This window comes from Anopheles funestus, chromosome X (assembly GCF_943734845.2).
Source record: "Anopheles funestus chromosome X, idAnoFuneDA-416_04, whole genome shotgun sequence".
NCBI classification, from domain to species: domain Eukaryota; kingdom Metazoa; phylum Arthropoda; class Insecta; order Diptera; family Culicidae; genus Anopheles; species Anopheles funestus.
In genome coordinates, this window is record NC_064597.1 from 7,736,112 (window position 1) to 7,753,625 (window position 17,514).

The 17,514-nt window shown below is 40.8% G+C and overlaps 1 protein-coding gene across 7 annotated transcripts; it reads left to right on the forward strand.

Moving 5' to 3' along the window:
- The first annotated feature begins 199 nt into the window (after window positions 1–199).
- LOC125771127 (integrin beta-PS) lies at window positions 200–16,865 on the forward strand. Of its 7 annotated transcripts, none has more exons than XM_049441462.1 (7): window positions 200–609; window positions 6,954–7,608; window positions 7,677–7,905; window positions 8,330–8,414; window positions 12,678–13,112; window positions 13,191–14,423; window positions 14,506–16,865. In XM_049441462.1, the coding sequence occupies exons 2-7, from the start codon at window positions 7,140–7,142 to the stop codon at window positions 14,569–14,571; spliced, it is 2,517 nt and encodes an 838-aa protein (XP_049297419.1). In that variant the 5' UTR covers window positions 200–609; window positions 6,954–7,139; the 3' UTR covers window positions 14,572–16,865. The 7 variants fall into 7 exon arrangements, with proteins under 7 accessions (XP_049297419.1, XP_049297429.1, XP_049297439.1 ...); XM_049441472.1 differs by lacking the exon at window positions 8,330–8,414 and adding an exon at window positions 10,632–10,716; XM_049441482.1 differs by having other exon boundaries at window positions 200–414.
- The last annotated feature ends 649 nt before the right edge of the window (window positions 16,866–17,514 follow it).

Consider the following 17,514-nt stretch of genomic DNA (forward strand, 5'->3'; position numbering starts at 1 on the left):
AAGCATTGAAAATCACCAAATAAAAAAAATAGCGCTAGAGACATGTAAATATATGTATGTGTACGGTTTGTTTGTGTGCGTGACAGCGCGAACCGTGTGCGGTAATGCGAAAGCGCGACAAAGCACACATCTGTCATCCCGTTCTGTCAGCCGTGTATAGTAACGCCTGCGATCGGGCCCCGTTCGCCGTTCGACGGGGTAGATTCGTACGCCGCAATAAAACCCACTGACATTTGTCAAAGTGTTCGGCATGGGAACGGTACCGTACGGTGCAGTTTAGGTTTTTGCTGGTCCGATCGACGCAAGAAACATCAAGGGGCCTTGACAACACCTCTGGCTAGAAACGAAAGGGCGAACCGTGTTTTTTTTGTTTTACTTTCTCCCCCAATTTTGCCCCAACAGTGCCGTGTGAATGTAAGTGCAATTTGAGACGGTACGGTGAAGTAAAACCAGATTAAAGAAACAGGTGATAAAAAGTGACAGCTCAGCGGTTTGATTACGACATAATATAAGACGGCTACACTCGTCTATACAGTGCACGCACACACACACGTATGCGGGGAAGCATAACGCAAACAACATAAGGGGCACGCACACGCGCGCACACACGTAAGATTTATATTTATCTTTTTGTTCCGTTCGACCCGTCCGGCGAACACTCCAACTCCATCTCAGGGCCGGAAATTGTGCGTAACCAGAACAGTAAAGAGAACGGTCAAGGGAAGTTGGGAAGGAAACCTAGTTCGTGGCCCAAGACATTAGCGTGCGGGGTGGTGTAAAATAATCAATGACAGTGAAACGAATCGAACAACTATTAGTCATCAATTGTGCATCCGCAAAAGTTTGTTAGGGCGTAAGTGACGTGTTTTTTTTATCCGGAGATGAATGTTCAAAAGGTACAACCCACATCTATACAGAGACACAAAACATCTCATACACACTCGATCAACAATCAAAACTCGATCGGTTTTTCTTTAGCTCCAAAAGTGCCAAACGAATTTTCATGGTGGAAAATTTTGAGTGAAAAAAAAAATAAAAATTGTTCTGCCCGATTGGACCTTGGACATACACAAGACATTGAAATGGACGGGTGGACTGGCAAAAGCCTTTTTCCTTTTATATCCATACATACCTTCTTTGCTGCCGTATATGGGTGGGTGCTTGGACCGTACTTATACCGTGTACGGTCGACCGAGTTTGTTCGTCTTGGTCGATCGTGTAAGCAAAGAAAATTAAAAAAAAAATTACTTACCTATCCCGCGAAGAATGGATATTCTGCCGTTTTTATTGATCGCTGCGTTATGCAGCTACAAATTGCGTTACCGTTACCGTTACGATCAATCTTCGATGAATGATTGAAGAGTTTTTGGCATGATCACGTGAAGTACTCATTTTTTGAGTACATTTTACATCATATGGAATTGGAGTTACTTGAAATGGAAACAATTTTCATCCTTCAACATCCTTCAAACAAAATAAATGATCATACCGAGAGGCCGGTAACGCTCCGCAGAACTTGAATAACCACATGAGCAACCTATTCCGTCACATCAGCAGCAAACTCTTGAAATTCGCGTATAATTACTTCCGGATCATCATCTAGAGCTTCAATTTCTTGAGCCTAATGTAAAGACCGTTCAAGATACGGAGGAATTCCTCTCTCGTAGGCTTGGAACCAATAAAAGCAATTGCTGGTTCTAGCTCTTTCGCTTGCTTTTGTAACTCAAGTTTAACTTTTGCATGTGATTTCATACTCATATTTTACTATCTCCCGTACTCCTGTGCAAATGAAAGTGATGGTAGTGAAGATAAAGAAAAAGATGGTGGTCAACAAAATTGGACAACAAACAATTTGGAATAGAGATTTTGAAGATTAGAAATTGAACACATGTTTTTTATTGTTTTTGGGATAAGCGTTGAGATGGTTGCGCCTGTGTAACGCTTGCTGTTCCGCACAGCAGGAAGAACCCGTATCTTGGACGTATGTCATAAAACAAACAGCCAAACATCAGCATGCAAATCCGTGTGTGGGTTACAAAAACCCGACCCGAATTCGTGATGCTTTGCAGTCGCTTCTGGATCTTCGCTCCTATACGTGCCAGATGTAACCGACATTGTTTTCCCATTCCTATACCACGAAGATATTTGCCATTAAAAATTGCAACAGTGAAAATAGTTGTGTTGTCCATTGAAGAATTTATATGTTTTTCTCAATATTTTGTTCCACGAGATAAGAGTTGAAGAATTCAAAGTTTCTTTGGTGTGGTGGTTGGAGACTTTGCAAGATGTGGATGTTTCACTACTCAGGAAAATTATATTTATTTCTGAAAAGACAAAGATCTAAGTCGGATCGTTACAGCTACCTTCAGCTTGAAAAGTTGCACCAAACATGTGGTCTAGAGTGAGGCATTCAAGAATTTGGAAAACCTCACCGTCAAACTGTCAAATTCGCCAACCTCAAGCGAATAGGAAATCTGACAGTGAAGATGCAAAAAAAACACGTATTATTCGGAAGTATTTTAAGCATGAATGTCAGAAAGTAATCTCCATTGTTTGATGTTATTCAGTACCTTTAAGCGGTTTTAAATGATTCGTGGACATTGATTTATGTAAGGAAAAGATATTAATTTAATAAATATTAATCGATTAAAATATTTATTGTAAAAAGACCTAAGAAGGTAAAGAGATCTAACCTCCAAAACACAATTATACAAAGAACTAGAAGCATTAAAGCTGGTTAAATGTATGCTAGACTCGATTGATCGATAGGCATCATTATCATGACGTTACAAACGTACCATCGTTACCAAACGTCAGTGTCAAAAGTTTGCAAATTTCCCTTTTTTAGCATCAATACACACACGTGTTCACTGTGCGTTCCCATTTGCAGGACAGAAAATGGGAAAATCCTTCCATAACCGAAACAGATGTTTTTTCAAAATCGTTCTTGATTTTTCGTCCCATGTTTGCGATCGGCTTGTGGTTCATTTTTATCCCACCACGACGCGCGCGCAATCGCTGCGAAACCCCTAGCCGTGCTTCTCCCATCTTCGTCCCTTTCTTTGTCTCGGGGTTTTGCTTGAGTCATTTAAATTGACTCTACCCTTATAGCTATATCTGCATGCTCAATGTGACGCACTTGGCTGCGGAAACCCGGCCTACACGAAGGAACGAAAGAGAGGCCGTTTGTTAGCGCTTCGGACAAACAGCGCTGTACGCAGTACATCATCCCTACTCGATCGCTTGTTTGCATCCCGCGCCTTGCCGTAGATATAAACAGAGACATCAACTACCACACATACGTTACGGGGTAAAGCGGGTCAGTTGAAAAAAGAAAAGAAAAATACACACACACACACAAAACTTGTCTCAAACATGGTCGCGCTGATCCGCGACACACGAGTCATCTTTCGTGTGTGTTGGCGTCTGCCAGACCGGGGACTGATGTTAATGAAGAAAAAAATGTGCGTAACCGATCAAATTGCTAGTGTCAGTTATTGAGGCGTTACACGACCTAGCGGTGATGTTCGGCTCATAACGTATGGGTTTTAGTGTTCTTTTGTTTTTCTAACAATTTTTTAAAAATTGTTTTTTTTTTAATCGGTAAATTACCTACTTTTTGTTTCGTTAAAAAAACGGCTAATTTACTTACAGAAAAAAATAATAACTGAGGATGCACCTACGCACATGGCGTCTTCTACTTTTGCGTGTGTATGTGTGCGTGTTTCTCGCATACTCTATCATAGGTTTAATAATAGATTGTTATGGTGTATTGGGATAGTGTGAGCAAAGTTGCCCAAATGGAAGAAAATATTTTTAATAACAAAAAAAATGTTCTTTCAAATAACCGTAACGGCACCGATTGCTCACCTGCCCACCGTTTTGCTATTTGCGTTAGTATGACACCTACACATAGAGTCGGGCGCCCGTTATGTGGGGGGTGCGTTACTACGGGGAAGTGATCGTACGCATATGTGTAACGCTGTTTATGGCGACGCACACACACACGCTTAATGTTGCTTTTGCATTTCTCGATTATCGTTTTCATTCAACACATGTGCTGCAGTGTACCAGATTGTAAAGTGAAAAAACCACAAAATACTCTCGTTTGGTTTGTGTGGTGCAATCCCTCACAACCTACGATCTGTAACCACCTCCGCATTAAAAACGACACAGTCTCCGGCCACCATCACAATGTGGTAACGCCATATGGTGTTTTTCGTACGGTAAAGAACATACTTCGAATGGTTTTAGTTCTGTTTCGGTCAGTGATTTAGACGCCCGAATCTAGAAATTAGTAACGGATGCTAACGTCATAACTACTCTCGTGGTCTTTAGGTGTAAAAGTGAATACTGTAGAAAGCCTTGAGTGTGATTGTTTTTTCTGCCATAAAAAGACAAGCGAAAAAGAAAAATAAGTTCGCGTGCGTCCAGCGTAATGTGTTTTACAAACAAAGTTCGTCATGTAGAACCATCATCTCTATTCTTAAACCCATAACGTACAACACGTACGTTACCTATCGTTATACGAGAAAACTGCATACCCATGCATCATTACGAACCGAGTTTAAATGATGATGCATCCGTTTTGCTGAGTGTTTATTCCTGGTAAACGCACCAAAAAAAGCCAACTACACACAAAAATGGTTCAGTTGAAAGATAAGCTCCAGACAAGTGCTCGTTACACGAATACAAACGCACACAGCGTAACGCTTACTCCGAAGTGACAGGTGAAGTTAAAAAAGCAAAACAACACGTATAATGACAGTAGACCTACTTTCGTGTTAAGTCAGCGCAAAACCCCTTTCCTTAGTCATTTTAAGGGCATATAGTCGTAATATTTTAAGTGTGTTGTTATTATTACCCACACTGTTACGTGTGTCAAGGTTACTGTTTTGGTGTAAAATGATGCTGGTTAATCATTCAGTATTTGTTGCATTACTAGGTTAATTAAAGGAAGTTTTTTTTGTTAATACAGTGGAACGCCGTTTATCCGTGCTCATCGGGACTTAGCCCTTGCCGGATAAGCGAATATCACGGATAATAGGGGACAACTCTTTTTATTGATAAATATTAGTATTAGTTTGCCTATTGGGGCTTTTATTTCTTGCTAGCATTGGTTTTGTTGTTAATCTGACAGTTCGCTTTTGGAACTGTCATTTCCGAGCTGCACGGATAATGGGACAGCCGGATAAAAAGTACCCGGATGGTCGACATTCCACTCTATATCGTTAATATACATTTAAGAGCTCTTGTTGGAGCTTGTAACTAGGGTTTTGTAGTTAATATGTCAGTTCGCTTTTGGAACTGTCATTTCCGAGCTGCACGGATAATAAGACAGCCGGATAAAAGGTACCCGAATAATCGACGTTCCACTCTATATCGTTAATATACATTTAAGAGCTCTTGTTGGAGCTTGTAACTAGGGTTTTGTAGTTAATATGCCAATTCCCCTTTAGAACTGTCATTTCCGAGCTGCACGGATAATGGGACAGCCGGATAAAAGGTAGCCGGATAATCGGCGCTCTACTGTGCTGATGCTTCCTGATGTGTAGTAGTATTGAAAATATTGATAATAAATTAATCTTAATGGTAGTAATGCTACACTGACAGCTACTCCTGGAATATCGAATATTGCAGTAGAGCTTGGAAAAAAAGAAAATTTATTTACAAAGTAATATCAATTACTTCCCTTTTTTAGGCAGGGAATTGAGTTCCAATCGGGAACTTTCATTTGCTGTCTGACAAGCAAAACAAGCGGAAATCCTAACTGACTAACGCGTGAAAGCATCCTCTTGCAGGCAATCGACCCAGTGAGCGCGGTGACGTCATGTTTCGTCATTCGCTATTTCGGCGAAACGGTGGAAGACTTGTGCAAGAGATTTTACACTACGGCTTGTGTGTTGTCTGCAGTTGTTGGGATAGGTTTCCCCCCGTTTAGTGCCTGATGACGCAGAGACAAGAAGTGCGAAGATTAAGACATGATCACCTTGAGTAAGGGAACGATTGTTGCGTTGCGAAACCATTTCTTTATGGCCATGATGTACTTCGTAGGATGCAATGTTTGGTGTATTATTAATTTCTTTCTTTGTTTTTATTTTGTACTTAAACACGTACGTCAAATGTGATAAATTAATCATCCGTTTCCTGTTTCGCGCAGTGGAGAATAATGCTAAGAGGGAAAGTACAACCGTAACGTATTTCATTTTCTTGTGCCGTTTTTATGTTCTGTGTCAAACAAGAACAAAAAAAAAATTCCGCCTAAATGCGGGAAACAATTTTCAACAAAGTGAAAAATCATGCTTGTTAATTGTACACAATTTTTCTTTAAACATCCCAACATGGGTTTCCTTTTCATTTTTTCTTAAGGTTCAATTTATCAAGTATTCCCTTATCCAGGCCTTATCTTTACATTAAACAGCACACAGCGCCCGGCATTTAATTTTCAACCACACAAGTGCAGCACGATTCGACACGATTATGGCTAATTAAAGAGTTCGATAATGGAATGCAATGGTGTGTGGCTGATAAGGTCAACGTTAACGTTTGCCATTAACCGTACAGCCGCGCCAAGGGAATTAATTTAAAAATTGATCCCATCGAGGAACCTCCGTGTGACCCCTGGTGCTGACCCCTGCGCACCATTGTGGAAGGGGGTCTGCAGGGTCTGAGCCCTTCCTTAGTTTTTAATCATCTTTATATGTGAATGTTGTTGGGGACGAAACAGTCGTACAGAAAGTCAGTGTTGGGGTTTGCGTGCTTGGGAGTTAAGCATCGATAAGAAATGACGAAAAAAAAGGTGTGTCCCTGATTGTTCCGGACGCACCCGGCAGGCGTGTGATAAACAGCAGTTAGCGAAAATTTCATAACTCTCTCTAGTAGTGTTTCTTTATTTGTGTTTCAAACGTTAACGATACGAATTAGTGAATTGAGTTTTCTTTTTTTATTTTCAGATTAAATAATTTTTAACAATTAAGCACCAATAAGGAACTCAAACTCACAACCACAATCAATTCCATAAAGTGGGGTTAGATATACAAGAAAAAATCCTGATCGATCCTCAATATCGTCTACAATCAAAACTTCCAAAAACTTCGTCGCAATCAATCTCTTCCAACTACTGGTAGCTGTCAAGTACGATGTATAGTACACGTCCGCTAGGGGGCGCCACCATGATGGTGATAGTGTTTGCAGTGATAGCCATCATGGCTGACCATGCAGCGGGTCAGCTCTCCACATACCAGTTAACGACCTGTCCGGGCAAAACGACCTGCAGTCAGTGTATCCAAACGACTAACTGCCGTTGGTGCACGATGCCCAACTTTACCCATCCGCGCTGTCACGGTCAGATCGAGAAATACTGCCCGGAAGAGTATACCGTCGATCCGAGCAACACGTTTCAGCTGATACAGGGCCGGGAGCTGACGAAACCTTCGAAGCGTTTGCTGGAGGGTCAGAGTGAGCGGGAATCGTACTACTCCTCGAGCCACTATCAGTCGTCTTCGTCCTCCACGTTCCATCAGTCATCCTCATCGTACGAATCGGAATCCGCTGCTGGAAGTATCGTACAGATATCACCTCAACGTGTCAGCCTAAAGCTACGATTGAGTAAGTAGTGCTGTATCTCTAGCCGTCTGTCATATCCCTGTCCATAACCTCAATTTCATTTGTTTTAGACGAAGCGTTCCGGTTCAATGTGAACTACGCCCAGGCAGAGGATTATCCCGTCGATCTGTACTATCTGATGGATCTCTCCAAATCGATGGAAGACGATAAAACGATCCTGTCCACGCTTGGAGCCGATCTTGCGTCCGAGATGCGAAAGATTACCAACAATTTTAAGCTCGGCTTTGGTTCGTTCGTCGATAAGGTGCTCATGCCATACGTGTCGACCGTACCGAAGAAGTAAGTACACCGCTTCCATGTGCCGCTAGAGAGCCTAACCTCCAATATTGTTCCGATTGGTCGGAAAATGTTAACCAATTTTTTAGGTTATTTTTTTAAAAACGCAGTTAGGTACAACGTTTATATGGCAAATGGAATACCAAGGTTTATATATGTGATGAGAGATTTTTTTTGGGTGTGTTGTTGAGAGATGTGATCTCTGTGCGATATCCATCGTTGAAGGAGGATCCTTTTTTTTTCCTTTTGTGAGGATCTTCTCAGTTTTTGGGCGAAACTCTGAAGTAAAGGTTCGCCTTTATGCGCATACAAGTTGTAACAGCCGCTCCATGCTCTGTGAGGCAGCCACCTACTCACCATTCCACCAAACACTTATACCTTGCTCTCTTTTCCTCCCATCACACGCGTACGCCATGCAAAAACACAGACTGGAGCATCCGTGCGATGGATGCAATGCACCGTACGGATATCTACATCATATGTCGCTTAGTTCGGACTCCAACCTGTTCACCGTAAGTGATGACCAAACGTTTATGGCAGCCGTACATTCTCCGGGGTCGGGTGTTTTTTTTTTGTTGTTATCCATTAGCCACTGTCGTTATCGTTGTAGATCGATTAAACACTATCAATTTTTGTTAGACTAAATTTGTCAATTTGTACATTACACACACCGCACACACAGAGAAAGAGAGAGAGAGACACACACCAACAACAACAAACACACACAGTTATGGTAGATGCAATGTCGTAACTCTACGCATCAGATTGAATCGTACTTCTTCGAATCAACTCGCAAAATCTTCAACTTTCTTGTATTCTTTGCTTTGTGTGTAAATATTATTTCTCTAGCAAACAAGATATAATATTTCTCTCCAAAAGAGCATCCATGTGCTTTATATTTTTTGTGCTATAATTGCGCTATAATTGCGCTTTTTATCGCTTGTTTTTCTTCTGTTGTTGCCGCATGCGAATCTCGATCGATGAAAATAAACAAGTAATAGGTCACCGTTGATCTCCACAATAATAATGATAGTCCATAATAATAAAAAAGCAATTTCCGGTGTTCCTTCCTTCGATTTTCCTTTGCCATCGTATTTCCGTTTGGTGCAAGTTTCTACCAGTAAGGGTGGAGCGAAGTGGTGACAGCTTATCAACACGGAAATGAAATGTTTGCCTTCTAGAGTTTCATTTCACCATCATAATACCCGGTATTTGGGTATCTTGGTCATGTTGTACACAATGATAAATTTGTTATTTCCTATTTTTTTTTCGCTGATTCATTTGATTGCTATTAATATCCTTCTTTTTTTTCAGAAGTAAAACGAAAAAAAACAAACAAAAATGTATAATATTATATATGACATTTACTGTCAATGTGTGTTGTTTACGTTTTACTATTCTTCCCCACCCCCTGTTTATGATGTTCGCGTAAAGAGTTGGGATTCTTTATACATATAAAAAGCTCTGGTATAGCTCCACAAAGCGTGCTTTCGTCTGCTTTTGTTGATGTTTGTTGACAGTTTTATTTTTCCTTTTTTGTTTTGTTAGTTTTTGGTGCAGTGACTAGGATGATTTTTGACATATTTGTGAAGTTTTTGCTTTTTTTGCGCCATATTTTCGCCCCCATTTTTTGTTGGGCTTAAACTTCTTCCGGTGCCCTTTGCCCGGTGTGTGTGTGTGTGTGCCTTTAGGTGTAAAATCGTTTAGTTGATATAAATGTAAATTGTGCGTGCGTACTTGTGTGTATACTCTTTGTTGAGGTGTTGTGACGTGCAAATGTGTAGTGTTTTGTTATATTATATTTTAACTTATCCATTTTTAGATATGTGTGTGTGTGTTTTTTTTATGTATGCGTGTGATAGTTTTGTTAGTAGTTGTCATATCCATTTTATAGATGTTTATTTTAATGTGCTTTAAAGATGTAAAATCAGCCACTAGATTGTATTGTATTGTATGTTTGTATGTTACGCGTATTGTTCCTCTTTTTAGCTCTTCTACATCATTTCACTCTATTTAGGGTGTGTTACAGTCATATAGGTTTTTAAGGGGGGGTTTTTTATTCGTTTTGCGTGGTGGTTGCTGGTGATCAAGAAAAAAAACAACAAAACATCACACATACATCATTTCACTGTCAGTTTTGTGTTGTCGAAAGGGTGTTTTGCTGGGGATGCTTATCATTGTCTCATCTTGGGTTTAACTGGTGTGATTGATATCGTCACTATGAGGTGGAATTTTTGTTTTCCAGACGTATTTGTAGAAAGATGGGTACGGGATCGGGAACGATATTACTGTGTCTTGGGTTGTCTTTCAACGCAATCTTTCATATCTTTCATTTGTGCGCTCATTTCATGGTTTGTTGCTTTCAAAGTGGTATTTAGAATTCTTCTATCAACATTCTGGAACGGATAAAGGTCCAATTATCTGCTTATTGGTGGTTTACTTTCGCTCATCTTTCTACGATTGCCGTCTGCCGTGGACGTTCACCAATGCGAATTCGCACTCTGCATCGTTGTAGTTACACGTATGGTCAAATTGTTTGCTTCTCCACACGTCGTTGCCTCTTGCTGTGGTTGCCGATTGCAATTCTTCGTTTCGACACAACTCCGTAACCTGCACGCGTTCAGCTCGAAAAGCATCACGTCTCCCGTGGCTGTTCTACCTGATGATTTTTTGATTTATTGACGTTTATTTTTTCTCTTGCCATTTTTTTATCGTTCTTCTTTTCTCAGTTTGCGCGAGCCGTGCCCCGGTTGTGTCGCACCGTACGGCTACCATAACCTTATGCCGCTGAGCACGGATGCCAATCTTTTCTCCGTAAGTGTTGCGTCTTTATGGACGCGTTAATGAACAGGCCATGCTGACACTGTTCGCACCCCTCTAGTACCTAAGTTTGCCTAATTAAAACCAGTGCATTGAGAACGCCGCCATTAGAGTAATTGTCCACACCTGATCCTATCGGTTATTCGCTCGAGTGTCACATCCAATGCAGAAATGTTCGACCGCTACCCATACCCGTACCACGTTTACGTGTGTGTTTGTGTGATTTTGTTTCGAGTAGGCTAGTTTTCCCCCCAACTCCCCCTTTTTCATCTTACTACTAAAGTGTTGTGCCAGTTTCTATCCCGGTGTGTGGTGTTGCAGTCCTTAATTTCCATCCTTTACACAGTGCTTAATTGTTTCCAACCTTCCACAGTGCAACAGGACGCAAAATGGAACAAACAGGAACAGAAAAAAATGTTTGCTTTATCCCAAAATTAAAGTCATAATCCATTAAGATTGCAAAATAGCTGCTCTTAAAAGCTCAATTCAATTCACTTTAAACAATAAACCCCAAATCATCTCTTAATTGAAGTAAAACTTAAAATATTTAAAGCAAAATGAAATAACAAGGTCCTAAAAATGGCGATCGACCTTTAAAAGTAGTGAAATTAATAAGTAAAAAAAATCAACAAAAAACTTACTTTGCAGATGTTCCCGCTTAGCTTTTTTCCGAAGGTTTTTCTTTTGCTGTTGTTGCAGGTTTTGAAAAAATGAAAGGTTGAATGTTCTGAAAAAAAAAAAAACGAAATCCATTTAAAATTCAACACAAACATCCTCCATTCGCTCTTCCCGTGTGGTTTTTTTTTTGGTGTTGGGTTCGATTTAAAAAAAAACACAACAATAATCGGTTGTACAGTCTACAGTTTGTGGAGTTTCCTTCCCCCTTTGTTTGTTTTCTTGTTTCGTTTCGTGTCCCTTCATATGTTTTTTCCATTTATTTGTTGCCCTTCGGCCGTCTGAGAAGGAAGCAATAATTCAAAAACTTCCATGAGCCGAATGTATACCTCTGATTGCATTATTATTATCACGACAGTTTGATCTTTTTGTTTGTTTTGTTTTGCGCTAATTAAAACAATCATTCATAATGCGAATTAAAAATCGCCACCATTCGATTGCACCAGTCAGCACAGCCGAAGTTTAATGGCTATTAACTACAGCATGCAGGGGCGGGCCCGGTGGTGTATGTGGTAAAGGGTGCCGGTTCCAAGCGACAGGACCGGGGTTCAAATCCCATCCCGGACCGTAGCAAAAGGGGACTATCCGGGCTATATACTGTGGTAAAAATAAGGTCTTTATGCGGTCTGGCCGTTCTCTTAAGAAGCAAAAAAAAAATAAAGGCATGTAAAAGCAAATCTTCTTACAGGAAATCGACCATGAGCGTGAAAAGGAAAAAAAATGGAGAAAATGTAACCAGTGCACGCCAGTAGTTGTAAATGATGGCTGACTCGTTTGTATTGGTGCCGCACATGTGTTTTATAATGCTTTTTTTTAATATGCATTCATGCATGTGTGTTTCGATCGTTTGTGCTGTCAAATTCTATGTCCGTCCCGTTTGTCTTGCGTGTCTTGTTTTGCTTGTTCGCTTTCTAATTTTAGAGAACACAGAGTTTAAAATGCTGCTTACAGTATAATAACATCTTAAAACGTCTTTAACACGTATATACAATTATAATGGGTTTTTAGCTGTATAAGGATATAAGTGACTAACGGCCATGTTTAGTAAGCGTTCTAACAATCTTGCATCAACGCACTAATACACTCGCACCTAGAATATTTCACCTCTACGCTGAATAAATATGCCTTTCGCTAAGTAAACATTTGATCCGAGTAGTAAATTAGAACCAGAGTGGAAAAGTGATATGAAATAAGATTAAATTAAAAAAAAAATTCACAAAGTAATGAAGCTTTTTTTCTCTCTCTGTGTGTGTGTTTCTGTAACGCCACCCGGTGTGCAGCAAGAGGTACAGCGTGCGAATGTGTCGGGAAATTTGGACGCACCGGAAGGTGGTTTCGATGCGATCATGCAGGCGATCGTGTGCCGGGAGCAGATTGGATGGCGCGAAAAGGCACGCCGTTTGCTGCTGTTCTCCACCGATGCTGGGTTTCACTATGCCGGCGACGGTAAACTCGGTGGCGTTATTACACCGAACGATGGCGATTGCCATCTGGACCATAACGGGCGTTACACACATTCGACGACGCAAGACTATCCGAGCATCTCGCAGATCAACCTGAAGGTGAAGCAGAACGCGATCAACGTTATTTTTGCCGTGACAGCGGAGGAGCTGTCCGTGTATGAGCAGCTGTCCCGGCTGGTGGAAGGTTCATCCGCTGCTAAGCTTTCGAACGATTCGTCCAACATCGTATCGCTAGTGAGAGATCAATACGATGTAAGTAGATGTAGAAGATTGGAGTAACGCAATAGGTGTGTAACGCACGTTACTGATGTTAATTTTTTTCTTCTGCAGAAAATTTCGTCGTCTGTCGAGATGAAGGACAACCGTACGGATAATGTGATCGATGTAAAGTATTATTCGCGCTGTCGCAATACGAACGGTGCGCTCCAGCAGACGAGTCGCTGCGAAGGGCTGAAGGTAGGCGATGTCGTAACGTTCGAGGCGCACATAACGCTGCTGCAATGTCCGAGTGATCCGCGCGACTGGAACCAGGTGTTGCAGATCTATCCGGTTGGTATTAATGAAAGTTTGACGGTGGACATCGAGATGCTGTGCAGCTGCCCGTGCGAACATCCGTCCGATCCGGAGTACCGTGAGCGTGCGGATGAGTGTAGTAACGCCGGTACGTACAAGTGTGGTATTTGCGAGTGTGACGGTACCAATCATGGTCAGCGTTGCGAATGTTCCGCGCTGGACAGTTTGCTCGAGCCGGGCATGGTGGATGCGTGCCGGATGTCGAACGCATCGGAGGAATGTAGCGGCCGTGGACAGTGCGTGTGTGGCGTGTGCGTATGTGAGCGACGCCCGAATCCGGACGAGCTGATCGAGGGACGGTACTGCGAGTGTGATAACTTCTCCTGCGATCGCCCTGGTGGTTTACTTTGCTCCGGTCCGGACCATGGACGGTGCGTGTGCGGACAGTGCGAATGTCGGGACGGCTGGACCGGACCGGCCTGTGACTGCAGGGCGAGTAACGAAACGTGTATGCCACCGGGCGGTGGTGAGCTCTGCTCTGGACATGGTACGTGCGAGTGTGGCACCTGCCGATGTACCGTAACGGAGGATGGCCGTTATACGGGGCGTTACTGCGAAAAGTGTCCAACCTGTGCTGGACGGTGTAACGAGTTCAAACACTGCGTCCAGTGTCAACAGTACAAGACGGGTCCGTTAGCTACTGGGAACGAGTGTGCCACAAACTGCACCCTGTTCGTACCGATACCGGTGGAAAAGGTAACAATCGACGAAGAGCGTAACGATAACAAGTGCACCTTTTTCGACGAGGATGACTGTCGGTTCGAATTTTCGTACAACGATAGCGACCAGGATAAGGTGGTTGTGACGGCCCAAGAGGAGCGTGACTGTCCACCGAAGGTGTTTATGCTCGGTATCGCACTAGCCGTCATTGCTGTGGTCGTACTAATCGGTATGGCCGTGCTGCTGTTGTGGAAGGTACTCACCTCCATCCATGATCAGCGTGAGTTTGCACGGTTCGAAAAGGAGCGCATGATGGCTAAATGGGATACGGTAAGGGTGTTTTTTCAAACAAATTACTTTTTTTTTCGAGTAACCCTGTAAGTCACGAAAAACATTTTTTTTTTTTTTTTAGGGTGAAAATCCAATTTACAAGCAGGCGACAACAACGTTTAAAAATCCAACGTACGCCGGCAAGTGAATGACAGATACTACCAGCTAACGCACCATCCATCAAACCACCATCATAAACCACGTTTAGTTACTGTGACTGAACGGCTAAACTGTCAGCAACGTCAAACGTGTGTAACGCCGTGTAACGCACCACTCGCTAGTGACAACTATCTCATGAAACTGTACGCGGAACAGTTGTGGGCGTGGCTATAGTTTGAAGAAGTATTCTAACGATGAAGATCCCACAATTGCCTTAAGTAGTATTCTGTACCATGCTACAGACACAGCCAAACTGCGATTTATAGCACCGTGGACGAAATAACGGTTGCTAACGCATCACTAACGCTAGAAGCTGACAAAGTAAAAAAAAAACCGACAACGATTTACCGTAATCGACTCCAGGCGAACGTAAAAGCAATATTTTCAACCTCAACGCTCTGTGTGCAGTGAATTCGAGTGATTGGCTGGTTTGACTTTTACCGTACAAAGTGTAAAAGTGTTTACGATGAACAAAGGTAGAATAATTTGGTTTCGAAACGAATTCATCTGTCTCTAGTCTGTCGTGCGTTAGGGATTTGTGTTTAGCCTTTTGCGGAAGAACCATATTTCGGTTCGTTCCACTAACAAGATATTAAATTTTAGTGACGTTTCCGTACCGTCATATATCTAAATGTAGTTTTAACTTTCTGTTTTTTTTTCTTCTCCCTGTATGAAGTATGAAGTTTCCCGTTTTTAAACTAGCGAAGCGATGCGATTAAAGTTAAAAATTTGTCACAAAATTATAAAAATGGATTAAAAATGTTAAACACATAAGCCATAAACGAAAAAACAAGTCCAGCAAACGAATGCAAACGATAAGAAAATGGACGCAAAAACAAAACAATCAAACGTCAAAGCACAAACAGAGCTAGTAAGGTAGTAGAAAAGTATAACTATAAAATTGCATACAAAACTGCATAAAAGGTTTTGAGCCATAATAAGGTTCGCTTCGCTTTTGACAATCTAGCATTTGTTTTTTTTTAACGAAGATAACGCTCCTAAGTGCACTTACGAATCGTAACTGTAGTGGCCAATAATGAGAAGCAAACATCAAAAGCAATTAAACTTTTATAAACTAAAAAAAATCAACAGGAATCATCGTGTGCCATCGAATTTTTGATACAAATTTGCCAAACGAATTTCAATTCACCAACTAATGCGCATGTATGTGTGCGCAACAACGAAGCGAAATGTCATTTTTTATGCTTTTTTTTAACATTTCTTTTTCTTGCTTTGCATATTCATCTTTTATCTTACCTTTTATAGTTGGATGAATGGTAGTGAATCTAATTGGATATTTTGATGGTTGCTATAAATGTGGAAGACGGTTTGTACTAGCTTACTAGCGACAATTGTAGGACGAAAAGATATATTCTACATCCAAATATGATAGAAAATGATGTTCTAATGCTGAGGTACTCGAATCGCGTTTCGGCAAAAAATCATGTTTATCTGCATACTCAGTAACCGTTTCGGGCAGAATTTGTTTAATAGTTAAATAATTAATTAGTGTTGTTCCCGTTTCGAGCTAGGTTACTAACTAATAGACAAAATCCGTCATCTTATTTTTATATTTAAAACAACACATTCGGCACAAAAGAGAACGTCGAACACATCGAGGGGATACTATATAGGATAAGATTGACGAAAAGAAAAAAAAAATGCAAATGTGTTCATTCTTATCGCAAACTATGTGGTGGAAGAAGTAACGGACGCGAGATACCTAGTAGGTTGAGAGTTAATTCCACTAACGATATGAACTACAAGACTAATTTTGCCATGTACTCTGTTTGCCAAAAAAAAAATCATGTTCGCAAAGAAAACAATACAAAACTCTCGAAGTTCAACCGTCCGAAAGTGAAACGAACGAAGTTCCAAGCATAACGCATCTTCCCCGTTGGAACAAGAGAGCATATATTGGATCCTGGTCACGGCACCAAAAAGGGCCGTAAACGTAATATTTTTTCCCCTTTCATTCGCTAGCGTCGGAACAGGCAAAGCAAAACAAATTAACTAAGACGTCTTTCAAATAACGAGCCTTACACATTAGTGCCTTTCTTTAGTCTAACCTCGTTATGCTTGATTACTGTAAATAATTTATTGTCAGTGTGTATTTCAACCTTTTTTTACTTAAGTTGCGTAAAAAACAACAGTGGCTTGTACTATTAACGAATTTTTAGCTAAAAAAAATACAAAAACAAAAAATTATATATATATTGAAGCAGTCTTAAAGCAGAATATAACATAACAAGGTATTAGAATAAACAATTATAGTAACTCGTGTTTCATGTCTTCGAATTTATTCTTTTTTCCTGTTTCTTTTAGGTTTTGTTTGAATTTATTGCGCTTAATGGTTCATAATAATTATCCATTGTTTTTTGATTCAAAAGAAACATCCATGTCACGATATGGTTTTTATGAGAATCATAGACGTTTGCTTACTAAATTATGTCAAATCCATGCGCTACGTTTGATGAAAATAAACACTTTAAATGTTCATTAAATTGTTCTCCAGTTAATTTGTGCATTAATGTTGCGTGTTGCAACATTAATGCACAAATAATTTTAACCTACCTCCAGTGACTTAAACACAAGTAAAAGTTGGAAATCTTATTAACTTATAGAGCAACTGTGTACTGCGGCACGCTCGGATTTGTTCTACTGAAGTGTCACTAACTAAAGGCTAGTTTGCATATACCGTGGAACGCCGATTATCCGTGCTTATTGAACGAGTTTCGTTCACTCATCACGAGGAGTTTTAGTGACTCTTTTTTCACTTACTCACTCATGAATGTAAGCATGTAGCCGTCGTAAATCGAGTTGCTAAAAGAATAAATATGTGAGTTGAAACCAAAATGTACGAGTGAGTTGAAATTTTGAGTAATTCAGCAAATTTTATAAATTGATTTATTTTAATTCCAATTTGTTGCAA